This window comes from Centropristis striata, chromosome 2, assembly GCF_030273125.1.
Source record: "Centropristis striata isolate RG_2023a ecotype Rhode Island chromosome 2, C.striata_1.0, whole genome shotgun sequence".
Taxonomy (NCBI): Eukaryota; Metazoa; Chordata; class Actinopteri; order Perciformes; family Serranidae; genus Centropristis; species Centropristis striata.
The window spans coordinates 20613696-20635701 of record NC_081518.1 but is presented as its reverse complement, the minus strand read 5'-3'; the positions used below and the strand labels follow the sequence as shown (position 1 = coordinate 20635701).

General features: G+C 38.5%; 1 protein-coding gene across 2 annotated transcripts; it reads right to left on the bottom strand.

Annotated features, from left to right (window-relative positions):
- Positions 1-1189: 1189 nt before the first annotated feature.
- lmnl3 (lamin L3) lies at positions 1190-20301 on the bottom strand. 2 transcript variants are annotated; one of them, XM_059357906.1, is made up of 12 exons: positions 19551-20301; positions 16821-16977; positions 15390-15515; positions 13037-13207; positions 12802-12927; positions 10334-10554; positions 8435-8654; positions 7203-7310; positions 5726-5842; positions 5398-5508; positions 5213-5278; positions 1190-1528 (listed from the first exon to the last, which is right to left on the bottom strand). In XM_059357906.1, the coding sequence occupies exons 1-11, from the start codon at positions 19943-19945 to the stop codon at positions 5243-5245; spliced, it is 1788 nt and encodes a 595-aa protein (XP_059213889.1). In that variant the 5' UTR covers positions 19946-20301; the 3' UTR covers positions 1190-1528; positions 5213-5242. The 2 variants fall into 2 exon arrangements, with proteins under 2 accessions (XP_059213889.1, XP_059213880.1); XM_059357897.1 differs by lacking the exon at positions 5213-5278 and having other exon boundaries at positions 19551-20293.
- Between the last annotated feature and the right edge of the window lie 1705 nt (positions 20302-22006).

Below are 22006 nucleotides of genomic sequence, written 5' to 3'. Positions count from 1 at the left end.
TAAGCTGTTCTGTATTCAGTCCAGTCCTGCTAACAACTCATGCTAATCAGCAAGCAGTTTTGCTTATGTTCACTAACTTTGTTTAGCATGTTAGCATGGGGGTCATCCCTATGTTCCCCGGGTCCTATGTTCCCCTGTAGCGATACATACAGGGGAGCTGTTCCCCACAATCAATCTTTACTGTAGACTCTCAGCATGGCCAGCAGGCCTACCGTCAAGCACTGCAAAACTTAAATTTGCACAGCAGCCACTTTCTGGTTACTTTGCAGTTTGCTTTTTAAATCTAGGATTACTCATGTTTGTATATTCCCACCCCTAGTCATATTGTCTTGCATGGAGGCTTAGCTTTTCCCTTTTAGGGTTAGGGTTGGGTTATTTGCATATGTGCATCAAAAAGCCCCTAGGCCTACACAGGCCTATTTACCTTGGAATTTGGCAGTAATGGTGGAAAAAGTAACGGACCAGGGAACATAGGACCCTTTTTGGGAAAAGCGGGGAAAAAGGGTCCCATGTTCCTCAGTCTCATACAAAGAGGGGAACATAGGACCCTGGGAACATAGACACGCTCCCATTAGCATGCTAATCGAATTCAATTTGCAGTACAAAAAGCACAACTAAGGCTGATGGGAACGTCTGTAGGTTAGAGGAGAATACTTTGTGTTTCATGAAAAGTCAGATGATCACAAAACTTATTACAATTCATCCTGAGGGGGATATGCAAGTCTGTACTATTTTTCAATTATCTGTTGAGACATTTTAGTCTAAAACAAAGTGGTGGATGGACTGAGTGATAGACTTTGCCATACTAGTAAAAAGTTTTCAGTAGCCCTGGTCCAGGACTTCCACAGTAAAAAACATGTATCTCACTTAACCAGGATATGGTTTCTAAAGATGCTGATGCTTTATCAAGTCCTGTGAGCAGGACAAATAAAACCAGAACCATCTGCATGGCTTCATACCTCCAGAGGAAAGCAAAAAGAATTTTTGAAATGTGCAAATTCATTTTTTTTGGTGGGTATTTGGGTGAACTTCTGCTGCTAAATATTCAGTCCAACCTACTGCTGCTATTCATTTACTTTAGCTGTCGTGTGATCCACTGTGAAGTGGAGCACCTTCCAGCACACAGCTTTTCCCTTCAAATTCAACTGTAACTGAATTTGTTGTAATAAACAGTCTTAAGTACTTAAAACCATATTTTATATCTTTATTATTCCAACAGTTTTATTTCTCTCTCTCTCTCACACACACACACACGCACACACACTCATTTAAATGAGATCAAATCAAGGCAAAGCTCATGTCTAGTCTTGTGCAGTTAGAGCGATGTAACAAGTGAGAATACTGAGGTTGGTACTGTTGCTCTAAGGCTTCTGAGCTCGTCACAATCAGACCAACATACTGGTGTTGTGGGAGACAACACAGGGAGCAGACAGCAGCAGACGTTTGCACTCCAAGGACAGAGCTGTTAGCTTCTCCAGATGGACAGCAGCAATCACATGACAGCACAGCTCGCCTCCTTAGATAGTTCCTATAAAAAAAAATGTTTAATGAATTACCATCATGGGACATGCTGGATCATACAGGCAGTCTGGTTAGCACTGAACATGCAGTTAGGGGAAGGCATGGCGGAGGAGTCTGGAGCAGGGTGTTACTGGTGGGAGACAAACAGCTGTCATTGTGTGCAAACCGGGAAATCCAGATTAGAGGGTTTGGATCTTTTAAACCAAACTCAAAAGGGGGCATCTTAGCTTTTCAGAGGCTGGTATTCTGCAAGTTTTGACTTGGAAATAAACATGTTTCAGCAATGCTGGAAAGATTTGCAGCAGCAATTGTTTATATACATATATATGTATATATTATAGCTAACCGCTATGAACAATTTAACCCCTGTGTACTCCTAAAAAAAAGTACAACACCAATGCTCCTCAGGGGTCAAAAAGGACCCCATGACATTAGACTGCTTTTAGGACATGTAGAAAAAAAAATGACCAACTTTTTTTTTCACCTTTTAAGGCAACTCATGACCAACACATTGATATATAATTTTCTTTTTTTTTTTTCATTATTATTGGTCAATTTTAGTCAAATATACAAAATTAGGCCTCATATCAAAAGAAAAAAAGAAGTAATAAAACAAGATTTTTTTCCCTCAATAGTTACAGTGAAATAATTATTTCTTGATGGGAATGTACAGAGTAGGTTATGTCAACTTTTAGTGAAACCTATGTTTATGTCTATAAAAAATTTAAAAACACAAAAATGTATGAAGAAAGGTGAAACATCTATATCTATAAAGGATGCAGAGGCAAGCAATTATATGAAAGTTAACCTATATTAATCGTATGTTGAAAATGATTTGGGGTCAAAAAGGATCCCAAGAGTACAGGAGGGTTAATCTAAATGAGCCAGTGTTGCTTTGATTAAATTTTATCTGTTAACATAAGTTAATTCATTTAAGATGCATGATTTATTAATGCATGTTCATCACACTTTTATCCATGACACCCACTGTGCTGCCTATTATATAATAAATAAAGTTGGCTAGGTTGAATTACTTACTAATCTTTAACTGAGAAAAAATAAAATGGAAGGAAGCCCTGACCAATAAACAGACTGAATAACCTGTTGTGTCCTGTGCAAGCTTATTATAGTTAATGGAAAGTAACGAAATAACGAAAACTAGAATTGAAAAAACATTTTCGTTAACTGAAATAAAAAATAAAAACGTTTTTAAAAAAAAAAACATAACTGAAAGTGTATTTCGGCATTACAAAACTACCTAAAATTATAGTGAAAATGTCCACCATTTTTCTTTGTCAACTTTTTTTCATACAACTTTTGGTTGATATGAAATCTATTTAATCTATCTGGTTTTATGACTTAATACACTTATTGGGGCTGAGATGGATCAGACAAAGGAAATGAAGGCAACATTTATTCTGACCTTTCTGAATCTCGAAGCCAACAAATACCCCATTACAAAAAAAATAAAATTAAAACGAAACTAAAACAAAGCATTTAAAAAAACAAAAACACTCCAAAAACAAATTAAAACTAACAGAATTTTAAAAACTAAAATTGACAACAAAATTAAAACTAAAACTAATGAAAAATCAAAAACTATTACAACCTTGGTCCTGTGTCCATGCAAACATCTTATCCTGAATAAGACCAAAACCAGATACTGATGTAAACACACTGCCAAGAACACTGAAGTAGCTCAGGAGGCTCCTGGTGAAACAACACTTCACTAACACACTGGATTGGTTTTTCATTTGTAACAATTATGAAGAAGTCCCCTGTACCATGAAGCCTCGTGTTTTGATAAACCCTTGGCTTAGCCGTCTTTGGGTTTAACTCAGCCTTTTCATGATCTCAAAGCTGACTCACGGCTAACCTACTACAGGTACGGGGACCTGTTTATCAAAAAAGCTGGACTTATTTCACTTAGTTGGATTCATTTTTAGTTGATTCGTTCCATAAAACAAATTCAACATTAAAGTTTAGTTACCATAGCAACTTATCCTGGGGAAACTAGTTGAATTGTCTTAATGGAACTGAATTAACTGAAAATAATAATTCACCAGTATAATACAGGAATGCATTACTGTTTTCCTTGTGGAACATAGAAAGCCCAGTTCAGACCAAAGATTTGTAGAGCAAGACAAAAACATTATAGAATTTTGCAGCGGTGTGAATTTACTCACTGCAAAAAAAGGTGTGTCTAAAAACAAGATAAACACTAAATCTGAGGGGAATTATCTTGCTGCATGGACTAAATCTAGAAATAAGCATGTTGAACACTTAAAATAAGAAATTAACTCTTAAAACAAGATCAATGATCTAACACTTCTAAATCTATAGTTTTTTTTTATCTTGGTAAGAAACAAATAATTTACAGTGCACTCTGCTCGGGCCAGTTCATCGCTGCTTGCACCTTTAATTTGTCTTGTTTTAAGAGTTAATTTCTTATTTTAAGAGTACAACATGCTTATTTCTAGATTTAATCATCTTCATTGTCAAGTGAAATTATCTGTCCATGCAGCAAGATAATTTACCTCAGATTTAGTGTTTTATCTTGTTTTTAGACACACCTTTTTTGCAGTGCTCAGCTTGGAAGGTCTCCAGCTGCTGATTTTAGAACATAAGGCAGACAGTCTTGTGTGGTTGAATATCATACAGAATATACAGAGTCTGTTTTTCTCAGTATCTATGGGCTGTTCCAATGATGTTTTTATTCTGCTGATTAGAGGAGACACCAGCTCAACAAAATTGCTCCAGGACACATGAACAGATGGGAGATCTCTTGTCTCGTGACAGAAATTTGCCTAAGCCCCCTGGGTATTCTGTTAAAGCACTGATGGACTGCTGACCCACTTTTATTTTTATTTTATTTTTACATTTCCACTGTTTTTCCACTACCAGAAATACACATCAATACATCACCATTACTATCCTCATTCATATTGTGATGCACCTAAAATCATATCTAGCTATAAAATCAGCCAGAAACGTGGGAAGTTAGAATGGGTGTGCAGACAGCTATAAGGGCAGTTGTGCAACCCTGTGTTGTACAATGATAGAAATAAACCCATGAAAAGTATTTGCTTTGACAGCATAAACTTCCTTATGTTCCTAGATTGCTCATGTGACACAAGTTACCAGTGATACCAGATACCAGGATCAGCACACTGCAAAACAGGTGTGTCTAAAAACAAGATAAAAACACTAAATCTGAGGGAAATGATCTTGCTGCATGGACAGATAATTTCACTTGACAAGATTTCTTAAATTAAGATTATTAAATATAGAAATAAGCATGTTGAACACATAAAATAAGAAATGAACTCTTAAAACAAGATAAATTAACACTTCTTTATCTAATGGTTTTTTTTATTTTGGTAAGAAGCCAATAATTTGCAGTGCACTCTGCTCGGGCCAGTTCCTCGCTGCTTATTTAATTTAATTTATCTTGTTTTAAGAGTTAATTTCTTATTTTAAGTGTAGCCCAGAGAGACAGACTGAGCTGAACTAGCTTCATGATCCAGACCCCTGGTCATCCAAGCATGTTTAAAACGCAAAGGCAGCCTCACATGCAGCATGTATGACACAAGCCATGCATCTTGTGACGAGTACACAGAGCAATGGAAAGCGGGTAGAAGCAGAGGAGCAGAGGGGGAAAGCCTGGCTTTGGCAGCACCACCCTCCTCACCTACTTTACAGCACGCTGTCTGCTCCACACTCAAGACACAGAACAACACTTCTTCTTTCTCTTTGGCTTCAGGGCAAAGGCAGGAAAAAGTCATGTCAAGTTTCATAAACAAGAGTGTGTGCACTTGTATCTGTAAGAGCACTTCACATGGAGGTTTTTTTTTTTTTCCGAGTCAGTTTGTTTACCTGTCTCCTAAAGTGCTGGATGTCACTGCCTGCGACAAGTTCTTCATCGAAATCTAGTTCAGTTTCCTCATCACCTCTGTGCTGCATACACACCCTGCGCTCAGCGACTTCCTAGAATGCATCCAACAGTGTAAGATAGTAATACAAGAAAAAACACTCCATCCCTACAAATTTCATCTTATGACTGATTAGGATCAAAGACCAAGATACTTTCACATGTTAATACCACTACTTCTTTGGCATTGTAAGGTCTTAAAAATATGCATATATGACTAACTGCAGTAATTGAAGGAAACTAAATCTCCCTGAATGCATACTGTTAGTTTACCTCATTGTTGGGGTTCAGAAGAATCACCCTTACATCAGTGACAGGGCCCCAGCTCCTGTGACCCTGCAGAATCAAGTCCCCAGAATCTGCCTCCACCTCTGAACCTGCTGCCCAGATCTGGTAAAAAACAAAAAACACATACACCCTCATTGATTAAATTTATTTTACTTTGAAAAGCCCCCTTTAATCTATCAGATGTGTGGAGATGGAGATGGCCCACCAGCTCATCAACACACATTGCATTGCTTGAAATGCACTCAAATGCCTCATCATCTGTGCCAGTGTTGCAGGTTTTGAATTGTTTTGGACCCAGATTCAACCCCTTGCAGGTTCTGCCTTGTTAAAAATGAAAGAATTAAACATTTCACAATTAGAAAATACACAAATAAATGTTGAAATAAATACAGAAATATAAAGAAATGAAAATACAAAAACTACTTTACGGTGGTATTAAATAAAGTATATGTTTTTAATTGATTTTTACATTTATGTAATTTACATGCACTGTGCATTCAGCAAGTATTTAGACCCATTCACTTTTTTATATATTTTATTATGTTGTTCCATTATACCAATATTGTTTGAATGTTTTTCCACTTCATTGGTCTGTACCAGATACCCTGTGTCCTATAGTATAGTAGCCAGGGCTTCTATTCATAAAAAATCAGTTTGGGAATAAAAGCCTCCTTCAAATAATAGGGGCAGGCAATTATTTGAAGGAGGCTTTTATTAAAAAAAGAAAATCAAAGCAGCTCTGACCGTCACTTTTTAGAGTGTTTTACACATCGCATTGTAGCCAGTTACCCGGATGTCTGCCATATTGGAAGTACTCGGATGTAAACAAACATTGAACAGCATGCTGAGTGTTGATTTTAAGCAGGATTTAAAATGTCTAAACTACTAAAAAAGCCCAGAAGAACGTGCATAAACGGCTCGGCTTTACAGAGAATGACTAGGACAGCGGGAGAAACAACCATATTTACCTACAGTACTAACTCGTGTGGCCAAACTTCAAAATACAGGTGTTGTGTGGAAATCTGTTCCCCCGTCAAATGATGTTTCCTTAATGGTGTTCTCCGTAGCATCACCTCCGCGGTTGGAGTTAGGATTTAAATTTAAGGTTAGGCCTTGTAGAGAGAACTGTTTGGGGTTAAGGTAAACTTGGGCTCATGTTAACAACTTAAAGGAGGACTGGTTGGGGTCAGGGGTCAGGTTGGTGCAGGTTAAGGTAAGGGGGACACATATCGACGGGGGAACAGACTGACATAACACCGGTAAGACATTTTTACATCTGGTTACTAAATGATCATTAATAGGGCCCTGGCTTTAAATTGAGGAAATACGGTAAGTGTACCAGTTGCAATGTATTTTCAGGATTTATCCATTAAATTCTTGTCAAAGACCAAAAAAAAAAAAAAAAAAAAAAAAAAAAAAGTCCCATTAAACTCTCCAACAAGCTCCCCCAGTAAGTACTCACTGTGAGTGTCTGTCCACCAGCCAGGATGCAAGAGGAGGGGATGTGGAAGGATATGTCTCCAGAGTCTGGGTACATCCTCCGTATCACCCAGCCACCTAGTGGCTGCTCCTGGAAATGCAGATATGAGGACAAGACGCAGTTAAGTGCTGCATACAAGGAAAAAAGAAACAGAAAAAAGCATTCATGCTTTAAACAAGTTAATACATAATAAATTAGTGGGGAGCTTAGTGTTGAACATTCATAATTGAATTCCAGTTTCCAAATCCATTTATGGCCTTCATCACATTTCCGAAAATGGGACGGACGATGGACAACCCAAAAACTAAATGGCTGCAGTCATGGCTGTACTGGCACAGAGGCACAGAGGCATGAAAACAATTAAGTGAATACATTTCAAGGTGTGCGAGTGCTGTACACTAATCCACTTTGTGAAGAATTGTAGAGGACAAGTATTGTGATAGAATTGTCCAGCAGAGACAGCTTTATCCTGCATTTCCCATCATTCAACCAAAAGATTTATTTTATTTCAAATGCTCATCTTTCAGACAGATAACTTCCTGATATGAACTTTTGCCTGTACTAACGTCAATTAAAGTTGGAGTTCCTACTTGTGACAAACATTAAAACAATGCATGCAGTCATGTATTAAAAACATTTCTGCATTTAGATACGTTTAAGTATAAAAGTGCTAGAAAATAAAATGTATGATGGGGTCTGCTTATGTACCGTTTGTTCCTCCAGTGTTTAATAAATGCAAATGGCTTCACAGTTCAGTTGTGCGTACACCTTAGCCATGTTGTTTTGTTAACATTTGGTGTTGTGCACCTGGAATGCTTTGAGGGCGAAAGCTGGAACCAACTAAGAGTGGAATGCACCCCAAGAAAACCCTGATGACATCACCAGCAACATCCGGGTTACTTGACAAGGCTCCTCCAAAGTGATGTATTCATCATTATTCAATGGTATACTAAAAATCCATGTGAATAAAATTACTTCTCACTGTTCTCAGGTCAAATATTTATATGCGATTAAAGTGTGAAAATTTCGATTAATTAATTACAAAGCCTCTAATGAATTAGATTTTTTTTTTTTTTTTTTAAATAGAGTCCTGGCCCCAATTATTATTATTAAGTCTTGGCACAGTTGTGAACAAACTAATTTTTGATACCTAAAAGTACAAATTAAATCAAACCAAAATAAACCCATTACATCCAGCGGCATTGTAGCCTTACCGCCTCAGAGTTGTTCTTAAGTCTAACATATTTTCCGTCCAAGTCGACCTCCGCCACGCTCACAGCTCCGTGCTCAGTTGAACGACTGGACATTTTATAGGCGGGCGAGCCGCCAGAGACCCCCTCGTGTTTCCTTTTCTTCCCTCTGAGCTTGCGGCTCCCTTGTTCATGTGTTCGAGGTATGGCTGTATGCTGGGAGGGACTGGGTGACAGCTGCAATCTGGTAAGAAAATTACATTTATTAGAATTAAAGAAACTGGAGACAAAAGCACCGGTACTGCTATATGCATGCTAGGTCTGTGATTAAGAAAGGACAGTGTAGTGACTTGATTTAGACAAAAAAAAAAAAAAACCTAAGCCACAATGAGGGGCTGGTACCGAGATACGTAGTTGACGCGTCGTCATGCGGCGGCTCCATGTAGTCAATCAAACATCTGTGAACATGTGCTTAAGACGCATTTATTTACTACCACACTGCAAAACAGGTGTCTAAAACCAGATTAAAACACTAAATCTGAGGGAAATGATCTTGCTGCATGAACAGATAATTTCACTTGACAAGATTTCTTAAATTAAGATTATTAAATCTAGAAATAAGCATGTTGAACATTTAAAATAAGAAATTAACTCTTAAAACAAGATAAATTAACACTTCTTAATCTAAAGTTTTTTTTTTTATCTTGTTAAGAAAAATAATTTGCAGTGCATTCTGCTCGGGCCAGTTCATCGCTGCTGGCAGCTTTATTTTAGTCTCTTTTGTACATTTGTCTTTTTTGGTCATTTTGTGACCAAGAAAGACACAAAATGACCAAAAAAACCCACAAAAACTACAAAAAAAAAGACACAAAAGACACAAGAGATGTAAAAAAAAATCACCAAAAAAAGAAGCAAAACGTTTTTTTTATCTTTGTAAAAAACAAATAATTGTCAGTGCACTCTGCTCGGGCCAGTTCATCGCTGCTTGCAGCTTTAATTTTATCTTGTTTTAAGAGTTAATTTCTCATTTTAAACGTTCAACATGCTTATTTCTAGATTTAATAATCTTAATTTAAGAAATCTTGTCAAGTGAAATTATCTGTCCATGCAGCAAGATCATTTCCCTCAGATTTAGTGTTTTTAGACACCTTTTTTGCAGTGTGTGATCCCTTCCAGGTGTCTGCCTGCCACATGTATCATTACAGCTTTTGCTATAGACACACTTACATCAGTAACTGGCATGAAACAAACAAAAAGGCTTAAAGGTTAGCCGGCAGTCAAAAACTGTGCGTTTCTCCCGGTAAGCAGCACACCTGAGGAGTTGTTATCTCTTCCTCTACCTATACATTTACACATGCTGTTAACCAATACTCCACCTACTGTGGAAATCAGGAAATTACCTTGACACAGATATAAACGGCTCTGACAGTAAAATGGATGAATCCTTGCTCAACTGACCGACCAGAGCTCTGAGGTCTGCAAATGAGTCCTACCTGGATGTGCCTAAATGCAGGCTAAAAACTAAAGGCGATCGCTCTTTTGCAGTGGCTGCCCCGAAGCTGTGGAACAGTTTACCGCTGCATATCCGGTCGTCAAAGACACTGGACAATTTTAAATCTTCTCTCAAAACGCATTTTTTCTCCCAGGCCTTTGAACCTGCGTGAGAAGAAAGTTTGTTTCTGTGTGTTGTGTTGGATTGCACATCTCATGTCATATATTATTAGATTAAATTGTCTTTTATTTTTATTTTGTGAGTTTATTGTTATTCAATTATGTATCTTATATTGCATTGGATTTTTTGTTGTGATTCAGTTATGTAAAGCACTTTGGTCAACCTTGGTTGTATATAAAGTGCTCTATAAATAAACGTGACCTTGACCTTGAACTGTTACATTACATACACACTGTAGATCACATCTGTACCTCTGTTCCTCCACCTCCAGCATCTTCCTGTACGCATTGATCTCCATGTCCAGAGCCAGCTTCACATCCAGCAGATTCTCGTAGTCTTCCAGCTGGGCGTACATCTGGCTCCTCATGCTCAGCAGCTCCTGCTCCTTCTGGGCCAGTCTCTGCTGCCAAACCTCTCGCTCCCTGTCAAGAGTCCTCTCCAGGTCCTGAAAGCGGCCCTCCAGCACCATTTTCTGACAGAGAGGGAAACAATGTGTTCAACAGCAAAAAATAACAAAACTAGGAACAAACTACTAAATATTTGCAATCCTAAGATCACAGGAGAGCAGCAGTATCAGCTGCAGATCCGGATGGCCGCCTGGCTATGCTGCCCCCCCCCCCCCCGTGGCATGTCATAAGTCTGTTCATGTTTGTGAAATGTATTTTGCTTGTGTTGCCGAGGTTATTTTTTTTTTCTCCCTCCGTTCCTCTCCTCATGTGCTGTATTTCTCTCTCTTCCTCCCTGTCCTCCCGTCCTGTTTACTCTGTCTTATTGTTGTGGGTGTTATGTATGTTTGGGCGGGATGATGGCTCATTTCGTTGTTCTAGTACTTGTTACTCTGTTCAATGACAATAAAGTTGAATCTCATCATCATCTCATCTCATCAAAATGACTTTATTCATCCCAGAGGGTAAATTCAGTTAGTCTGGTAGAATCTCTGTTAGAATGAGACAGCCTGATGGCTGTAGGAGAGAAGGATCTTTTGCCGTCCACTGCTGTTTGTTGGTCCATAAAGGTTTTGTGTAGCAGATGATCTGGGCATTTCAGGATGGCCTGGAACATGTTGACAGTGCATCTCTCCACCACCTCCTCCAGTGTGTCCAACCTGGCTCCAACCACAGAACCAGCTCTTTAGACCAGTCTGTCTGTGTTTGTTTACACAAATAAAAAGCTGATTGTGGTAAATAAAGATCTGTATTGTATTTATTATTTATTTTAGAAAAATTATGGTTTTAACACTTTAGATGGTGCACAAGGCTAGATTGTAAATACAGGACATTGAGGATTATTATTAATCTCTAATTCTGTGATCGGTAGATTTATGATTCCTGTGATCGGATCGGCCCCCAAAAATGCTGATCGGAGCATCCCTATCATTTAGTCTTTGAGGTGTTCAGATGGAGATAGTTCTTGTGACTCCAGTCACTGAAGGCTTTTATCAGATCTCTATATTCAGATTCCTGTCCATTCCTGATAAATGCCACAATAGCAGTGTCGTCCGAGTACTTCTGGATGTGGCAGGACTAAGAGTTGTATTTGAAGTCCCCTGTGTACAGTGTGAACAGGAATGGAGCCAGAACAGTGCCTTGTGGAGCCTCTGTGCTGCTCATTAATGTCCCAGAAACACAGTTCCCCAACCTGACATACTGTGGTCTTCCTGTCAGGTAATGTTGAAGCTCAACAGAAACAGGCTTTAGCCAGAGCTTTGTTTCACTGTTAAGTTATTGCTGATGCAACCTGAACATTTCCTGCTGTTGCTGCTTCACATTCACACAACCAGTACAGCCCATCAGGTCTGCTGACAGGTTTGCGAGCTGTTCCGACTGGAGTGCAGGACTACAAGCTTTTAGCTATATGCTCTGAGCCACTGAACAGTCTGAGTATCTGAGAAGAGCTGGGAGTGTTGGCATTTTTAAATGTAAACTTAAAATCAACTTAATCAGCAATTTACATTTTATTGGAATCATGTTCTATTATTAATTGTTGAGGTCATTGTTGGTATGATTCATTTTGTCTATTTTATCTAGTTCTTAGTTTAGCTTTTATCTTAAATTTCATACATATTTTACTTTCATTATTATTCTCATCAGTAATAGAAGCAGCATTATATTTTTTTATATCTAGTTTTAAACCCTAATTATCTTTTTATTGCAAGACAAACAAAAAGGACCAAACAAACAGGACAAAGACAGGAACAAAATACAGATCAGTTAACAAAAATGACACCAATGCCATTAATGATAACAATAACTTGGTTATAGTCGTCCAGGGGGTGCTGCCCCATCCACTGGTGAGCCCCGTTTAAAAAAAAAAATCTTATTCTACTTTCATCGGTTTCTAATTCATTCATTGTTTGTCTTTGTTTTGTCTTATAACTGAAATCTGTGTACTACACTTTGAACTGCAAGTAAAGTTTGATTGATTTACATGTCAACCAGGCTTTTATTGTGAAGAAGTGACAGAAAATGCAATGTTTGACACCAAAGGCAAAGCTTGGTGTAGCATGAGCAGTGCTATTCTTCAAAAAAAACATTAAATTAACCAGACATGATCATGTTCTGCACCATTTGGTCAGCAATCAGTTTCACATATTGCATGAGGAATTGTACCCGAACGGTAAGCTGAAGAGAGCTGCAGGTGACAGGCTCTGGGTTTTTCATCAGTGTAAACAACTTCTCTTTGCTGTGTTAATGATTTTATTATTAGAGACTGCACTTACATCTTTCTGGTACTGCTGAAGCTGCGAGCTGAGGCTCTCCACTCTGACTTTGGTGCTTTCCAATTCGTCTTTGGTGGCTGATGCAACATTGTTTTTCTCCAGTGCAGCCTGCTGTGCATTCTGTAACTGTAGCACACAAAGAAATCAATACCATATCACGATCTTCAAGCTATGTTAAAAAAGAAAGTGCAATAAACCCTTACTTGTGAATGCTTCATAAGTTCTGTGTTTGTACCTTTGAACTGAAGGTCCGCTCGATCTCGTCTTTGTACTGCTGCAGCTGAGCCTCGTGATCCTGCCGCAGCTGCTGCATAGTCTCAGCCAGTTTACTCTCAAACTCTCTCCGTCGGCCTGATTCCACCTCCACCAGACGACTCTCATGTTGGCTTCGGATCTCCAAAATCTCCTGCAATACAGAAATAAAACAACTGAGCTGTGCAAGTATCAGCCTGAGGAAATAGAATGGTAAATGGACCTGCATTTATATAGCGCTTTTCTAGTCGTTTTGCAACCACTCAAAGCGCTTTACACAACAGACTGCGCTCATTCACCCGTTCACACACACATTCATACTGGTGGCAGAGGCTACCCTAAACAGTGCCACCATTGGGAATTCATTCACACATCCATGAACGCAGTGTAGCTGAGCCAATATGTTGTTTATTTTATTTCTATTTTTATATGTTTTTGTGAACATTCTCAAAAAACCTGTGTGTGATATTTGTTGTGTTTATAGTTATCTAGCTGAATGTCTGTATGGTTCCATTTCACCTGTAGCATAGGGGGACCTTAATTAGGGGTGCACGTAAACATGAGTGACGTAGGCACAGACTCCCGGCAAAACTCCTGAAGCTGTTGTAATGGTAAGATGTGTGTTGGTGCTCTTATCATATTATTTAAGCTAGCTTGCTTAAAAGTGATTTGTTGTGGTTTAAACTGTGAAGATGCAACTGTTAACATGCCCTTGAGTTTTACTGTTGGTCTTTTAAACTGAAAAATGTCCAGTATTTGTGTTTAAATATGTCGGAGATTTCGCCTCATTTGCATATTCTTTCACTCGCTTCAGGAGACACTATGAGAGAGCCTGCAGCTCCGTGTGCATGTACTGACTGTCCCCTGTGCTACTGTTTATAGGTGCGTCAAGGTTTTTATCTGTTCTGTGATGGTGTTGTGTATTATTATATTAGGACTGCATTAGCCAGTAGCCTGACAGACAAAAAATATTTTATTCAAGAATGTATTATTATTTCTCCTTCTGAAAAAGTGGTTTTATTAATTTGTAAATTAGACAAAAATATATTTATTGCAGTGGATATCAGTTTTGTTTTTATTGTAACTGCTGTTATGTGCAACCACTATGAGGGTATACATTTTAGTATACACACTTTTTGTTCATATTAATATTATGTTTGTTTATTTGAGAGAGAAAAAAACTCCTGAAGCTGTTGTAATGGAGACACTATGAGAGAGCCTGCAGCTCCGTGTGCATGTACTGACTGTCCCCTGTGCTACTGTTTATAGAGAATAAATGTGCAGATCCTGACTTCCTGGTGACTGGTGTTCTTCTCTCTATGAGCAACCATCTTAAAGCCGCTACAGCAGCATCAGGAGCAATTTGGGGTTCAGTATCTTGCTCAAGGATACTTTGACATGTAGGCTGCCATGGTCGGGGATCAAACCACCAACCCTCCGAGCAGAAGATGACCTGCTCTACCAACAGAGCCACAGCCGCCCCATAATCAAGAAAGAATACAAAGAACTAACAAATTACACTCAAGCTGTATCCCAATGTCAAGGAAGGATCCTCAAACGGTTGAATTTGAAGGATTCTACGTCATCGACATCCACCGAAGGACTCCAGAGGACAGAGTCCTTCTTCTGCCCAAATCCCAAGGATGCATGTGTGTATCCTCCGTGCAATCAGACAATCATAATGCCTTGCTCACACCAGTCTACCGGGAGATTTAAAAATGGCGAGCGAAGAAACAGCGACTACGGCGGTGCAATATGCATTTAAATATGCAAGTATTTTCTGTTTACACTGAATATTTGTTATGACAAAACTTACAAAACTTGTGTTCAAAGTCAAGCAAAACATATGCATAAACAAATGCAAGAATATTTAGCTAAAAGCTAATAAACATCATCTTGATGCATTGCCAGTTAAGTTAATTAATGTTGTCTCAGTCGCTAGTTATTGTTATTTAATTTATATGCGTCAGATGATGTTGTACTATGTGTGAAGTATATTTAGCTATGCCATACAACAGGGACCGACAGTCCGCTATTATCAGTTATTAGTTTTTAAACTGCAGCGCTGAATTTAAGCAGGATGTGCAGTTACACAATGACACTCCTGCACACACACGCTGTTCCATTTGTGCGTTATTACAGTGAAAAGAAGGACTCTGGCCTCGTCTCTGGAGGCCCCGACTCTGAAGGAAGGATTCCACCAAGGAAGGATCCTTGACTTTGGGATACAGCCTCAGACCGAGACAGGACTTGGTGGGATTTAAATTAGTGTTGGTGGTGAAGGTTGGTAATTTATGCAAAAGACTACCAGCTCAGGGGCACACCGTGTGTTTTACCTGCTCACTGATGTTCCTATGGAGCTCCAACTGTTCTTTCAGTGTTTGCACCTGGTTCTCCATTTCCACCCTCCTCAGGATCTCAGAGCTCAGCTGGTTCCTTGTGTCTGACAGTACGCCCTCTACCTGGTCACATACACAGTCAAACACATTAGCTACATATACATACATATATAGTCAGCAGTCTCTCCAAGCTGCAGAGGCGGAGGTTAACCCAGACTGTTAACCCAGTCTGCAAATTGCTAACAGTTAGCTCTGTAGCAGTACAGTGTGTATGTGCTGCTGCTGCAGGAGGTGTTCATTTAGTGATCTCTGTTTGTTTACAAAAAGCACCAGACACTTTGTGCACACTAAAAACTGTTCCTATTGTTTGTTTAAAAGTAGTGCAATAAAAATACAGATGTTTTAACATGATGAATAATCGTGATAAATAATTGTGATTATCATTTTGGCCATAATCGTGCAGCCCTCATATTCAGTATATCTTGTGCAGAGGATTGTGGGTAAATATAGCCAGAAATACACTCTTGCATACTGCAATTGAACTGGATGTAATATTTGGATGTTGCATGTTCTTACTTTAAAAAAAAAAAACAAGCCAGACAAGCTGTTTCCTTCGAATTCCAGCCTTTATGCTAAGTAAGGCTTAAACTATTTCTTTACACTAAAGGTACCTTTTCTCCATTAGTTAAATATGATACCTCCATTAGGTAAATGGTAAATGGACCTGCACTTATATAGCGCTTTTCTAGTCGCTTTGCAACCACTCAAAGCGCTTTACACTACAGACTGCGCTCATTCACCCTTTCACTCACACATTCATACTGGTGGCAGAGGCTACCCTAAACGGTGCCACCTGCCACCATTGGGAATTCATTCACACACCGATGAACACAGCACATCGGGAGCAATTTAGGGTTCGGTATCTTGCTCAAGGATACTTCGACATGTAGACTGCGATGGTCGGGGATCGAACCACCAACCCTTCGGTTGGGGGCCAACCAACTCTCCCAACTGAGCCACAGCCACAAGCTGGCCTATCAACACTATGGAACCTTTTTTTCCCTCCGGTAAGTGCTAGGGAATAGTGTCCCCTAGGAATTCCACAGTGCTTTTAAAATGATCCCATCCTCTTTCATTTTATTTTAAATTAATTTTTGTTTTGTTTTTGTTTGTTTCTTTTACCTTTGTCAATTCTGTATTTTATTGCACTTTTATGTGAAGCACTTTGGTGCCGCTCAGCGCTATACAAATAAATTTGACTTTGGTAACACCACAACACTCTGCTAGCAGGCTGACAAGCATGGATTTCTGATTGTACAACTGAGGCATTCTCCAAGGCTACAAATTGAGGCTTTAAAACATCAAACATATAAGACAGCATAAGGATATGTATAAGCTAGCATGTGCAAATCTTGCTTTAGTTCATACGCTTTCCAGCTGGCCCTGTACGTCAGAGAAGTCATCGTTGAGTCTCCTGTTGTCAGACAGCAGCTTAGTGTACTCAGCATCCTTGGAGCTCAGATTGGCCTCAACCTTCCTCCACTGGGCCAGAGCGTTCACCAGGTCACTCTCCTTCTTCTGGTTCCTGAAGAGTAGAATAGAACGGCCATGAGCACATAGAAAACAACTGGGGTACTTTTACATGCATTCATACATCTGTAGGTTTAATGCTGCCCTGGTCACCACCATTCATACATGGCATTACACAACTCCTACAGTGCAAAAAAAGGGTGACTAAAAACAAGCTAAAAACACTAAATCTGAGGGAAATGATCTTGCTGCATGGCCAGATAATTTCACTTGACAAGATTTCTTAAATTAAGATTATTAAATCTAGAAATAAGCATGTTGAACGTTTAAAATGAGAAATTAACTCTTAAAAAAATAAATTAAAGCTGCAAGCAGGATGAACTGGCCCGAGCAGAGTGCATTTGTTTCTTACCAAGATAAAAAACATTAGATTGAGAAGCGTTACATAATTTATCTTGTGTTAAGAATTAATTTCTTATTTTAAGCATTCAACATGCTTATTTCTAGATTTAATAATCTTAATTTAAGAAATGTTAAGTGAAATTATCTCTCCATGCAGCAAGATCATTTCCCCTAGATTTAGTGTTTTTAGACACACCTTTTTTTGCAGTGTAGTTACTTTAGTTGACAATAGGGATTAACAAAACGTCATTCTGTTGTGAACCTATGTTGAAAACACATAAATCAGGCTTCTGAAACTAACCTTACCTATTATATTTGTGTGTTGCGGAGGGGAGGCATATTAAGTCATTGTCTTGCATATAAAAAACAAATTATACACATCACATCACTAAAACACGCATCTGCAGGAAGAGTGCAAGCCTAATTTCCAAACTAAACTCGTATTGAGGATAAAGTTCGGGGAAAAGTGGAATCCAGGGTTCTGTTATGCTTTTAAAGTTTAGGGTCCCATCTGGAGAAGGGCTCCACTGGAAAAGTAGGAATATGACTTAGACAAATGGTGTTAAGTTGTAGACATGTCTTCATCAGGTGCCTGCGTCTAATGCCAAGCAAGGTGGTATGTAGTATATTTTATGTTACTTTTAATGTAAGTCTTCTGTAATGAACAAAAGGTCAGACTGGGCCTTCTTTACTAAAGCAGAACTGTAACTGGTTCAAACCAGAATAATGAACTGTAGGATCTTGGATTTGTTAGACAGTAGAGGCATTTGGAAGCAGAAATATAAACAGTATAAGTTGCATCCTTTTAAAGGTGAAAAGTAGACTAAGCAGCGTGCGCGTTCCTGTAAAAAGTGCCCATACGTTAAACAGAATTGTTTAAATCAGGGGTCAGCAACCTTTACTTATAGAAGAGCCATTGTCTACAAAAAAAGAAGAAAATATGTTGGAATGGAGCCACAAACCTAATTTTGAACCTCATAATGAAATAAAACAGCCTGTTCAGTCTAAATTAGCCTACCAACAATACTAATGGGTCATTATGAGCATTTATTATTATTTTGTCAGAATTCAGCAAGGAGCCAAGTGCCTATGAGAGTCTGGACAAGACGAGAAATATCTCAGGACATTTGGAATCAAAAGAAGAAATGTGAATGCTGTCAAAAAACAAAGGGAGCTCGCACCTTAAACAGCTGACAATGGAGAATTAATATTTGCAACAATATCCTCACTTTTTATCCTATCAATTTTTATTTTTTACTGTCAAAAACACTTTTTAGTTGACTAAAATGTTCTTTTTTTAAAGTAATGGTGGAAATAAGCTACACATTTTTTTCAGTTAAATACAAATTGCTCTGGGCCTACACTATTGAAAAATTAAACATTAAAATTGAAAGAAATAAGTTTCATTTGGTATAATTATTTGTCACAGTCAGAGGGAGCCACTGCAAATGGCCTAAAGAGCCACATGAGGCTCTGGAGCCGCAGGTTGCCGACCCCTGGTTTAAATCACTTTACACACAGACAGAAAATCCAGACAGAACAAAGGCTTCACCTTTTTTCAGCAGCCTTGAAATTGAAGTTCCCCTTCGCTGTACAGTGTATTCTGATGTTTGATAATAAAGACAACTAAAAGGAACTTTGACTTGATCTTTAACCCTCTGAAATCTTGGGCTATTATGTCTGTTAAAAATCTTTACCATGCCATGTTGGTATCAGTTTTCTGTCCTGATAATTTATTTTTAACTTTGACTTACTTGATAAAAATGTTGAACCCAAAAGAAACTAAGGAAACATAAAATCTGATCTTGAAAATTATGTTTCAAAACACAGAATTTTAAATATTGCAAATATGAATACAGGTTGCAAATATAACATCCAACAGGTAAAATGAGGAAAATATCTAGTTCAATATTTTATACTAAATATATTTGAAAATATCTCCAATTTTACTTGGCCGAATATCAAAAAAAAAAAAAAAAAAATCTGGCATGGAGTTTCAAGCCAGAACTTTAGAAGGAAGCTGATGGAGAGACTCAATGTTGCTTCATTTTTTAGGACTTCACGTCATGAAGAAGTAATATGCAGGTGTTTTCATGGACTCCAGAGGTTTAATCCACTTTCTCACTCAGAGAGGTAGTAAATGTACACTACAGGCATTAGATGAGCCAATGTGTGAGGGGTCAGGTGTTTCAGCTCAGTTGGTACCGGTCTGATCGGAACATATACCTGCTCTGGAGTTTCCTGTACTCCTCGCACAGATTCCCATAGTCTATCTGCAGGCGGGCCCTCTCTCCGGCCAGGCCGTCCAGGGACTTCCTGACGTCGGCCAGCTCCTCCTCGTACAGCCGCCTCACGTTGGCCATCTCTCGGCTCTTGGACTCATCTTTTTCCTCCAGCTGGAACAATATGGAAGACCTTTCGTTTTCCAACTCTTGGACTCGTTGGATGTAGTTGGCGAGGCGGTCGTTGAGGTGTCGGAGCTCCTCTTTCTCCTGGATGCGGTTGATGCGGGTCGGGCTGCTGCTGGATGTGGCCAGGCCGGGGGCTGCGCTGCGGCGGCCGGCGGAGCGGCTGGAGCGGCCGCTGGAGGCGGCAGCGGGGGTGGAGGTGGCGGAGGCCATGATGGTGCTGGGCTAGACACTGTGTAGTCAGGCTCCGCTGCTGCTCCTGGTACTTTACACCACTCTATGATACATACACAACTATGGGCCGAGAGGGAACGGTACACCATCCGAACTAACGCTGACACGAGCAGTGATGATGGATATTAAAATGAATAAAAGTCACATTGAATCACTTGTGTAAAGTTCACCGATCACGGCTGCACATGAAGAACCTGGATCTGGTCTCCTCTAGTAGTCAGCTGCCACTTCTCCTGCATTAATGACGTCCACAGCTGAAATTAATCACATTTGACGAGTTGACGCACTGTGAACCGGTGAACAGCGCCGTCAGCGTCAAGTCAGCCCAAATAACGCTAAATATTTCCGGGTGATATTTTCAAAATAATACTACATAGTTATTTAGAGGTTATTTTTGGAATAATAACAACGTACCAAAGTAAAAATTGGTATTGCAACTACATTTTCATTTAGTTGACAGAATATTACGGTGACCCTGAAGTGCAAATCACAACGGAAAATCAGAAATCCCAACAACAAAAGAGAAAACACGACAACAAATCAAAGAAAACAACAACAAATAAAAAGACCCCAACAAAACAGAAAACACAACAAAAAATCTAAAAGCACAAAAAACAGAAAACGTGTTTTTTGATTTGCCGTTGTGTTTTTTGATTTGCTGTTGTGTTTTTTAATTTGTTGTTGTGTTTTCTGATTTGCCGTTGTAATTTGCACTTCAGGGCCACATTACATATAAAATATATGATTTTCACAATGGTCTTACAATGTTACAATAATAGACATAACTTATCTGATACATTATTTTGCATGTAACTAATCAGGTTTCGAGTGCTGGCCTTTAACTCCTCTTGCTATGATAAAACACATACACTTTTATGTATTTATATTTTCTTTAATTTATTATACAAATTACCTTTGGAAATTAAATTATATCTCACAAATAAAAGATAGACTGAGTGATAACCCTGTTATTCCCATGTTTCATGAGCCATTGAGTTTGGTTCAATATATTGTGCTGTTGACAAATTCTGCTGCAAGTACATAAATTATTATAACTTTTATTCATTTATTCATTCATGTATTTATTTAAGTAACAAAACGATAATTATTGTTATAGAGAAGAATAGCTGACGAGGTAACAAAACAGTATGGTTTTACGTGATTATAAAATGTGATGTTAAAAAGTGATTAAAATTGAACAGATTAAGTGATATATATAACGAAGTGATTGAAGAAATAGAAGAATATATAAAAAATACTACAGGTATATGTTAAGTTCATGTTAAAGACGGGATAAAGTACGTCTTACGGTAGTTCTTCTTCTAGTCTTAGAACATGATATATGATATATGATGTTGTAGTGGCGAACCACTAAATCTGTGTGATAAACAATTAAAATAGAAAATAAAAACATTAGCTACCTTTATACTTTGTGCGTTTTCCTGAGCGACTTTACTCTGAAGGCCAAACTGGATAGCTTCCGTTCCTTAGTTATTGTAACTCGGTGGAGCTTGACTGTGAGATTCCTCCAGGACATCAGCTGATAGACATGACGAGCTCAAAGCCCGGAGCTGATGTCACTTATCACAAGACTGCATTTTTCTCTCATCTTTTTAAAATGAAATACATTTGACTTCATTTGTTGATTATAAACGTTGACACATTCAGTTCAGGTCGGCAGCATTAACCCTTTATCAGGCACTGATCTGATCAAGAACTGATCAAGAACTATATTTGGTAACTTCAGGTAATATTTCGAGAAAAAGTTGCAAATTTACTAGATTAAAGTGGCAAATCTACAAGAAAAAAGTTGCAGATTTAAGAGATTTAAAGTGGCAAATCTGTGCAAAAAAGTCGCAGATTTATGAGAAATAAGTGGCAGACACTATAAATCTCATAAATTTTCGCCTTTTTTCTCGTAGATTTGCCACTTTAATCTCGTAAAAAACTTTTTTTCTCAAAATATTATTTTCGTATGTTTTTTTACACATTCTGGCTGTATGTAACATCCTCCAATATTCTCTAGGGTTGAAATTTGGA

Excerpts from the sequence above, each read along its gene's own strand:
- lmnl3 (XM_059357906.1), bottom strand. The coding sequence starts at position 19,945 with ATGGCCTCCGCCACCTCCACCCCCGCTGCCGCCTCCAGCGGCCGCTCC. Across the intron at positions 10,555-12,801 it reads TTCAGCAGTACCAGAAAGAT|AAAATGGTGCTGGAGGGCCG; the intron begins GTAAGTGCAGTC and ends CCTCTCTGTCAG. Across the intron at positions 8,655-10,333 it reads CTGGAGGTGGAGGAACAGAG|ATTGCAGCTGTCACCCAGTC; the intron begins GTACAGATGTGA and ends TTTTCTTACCAG.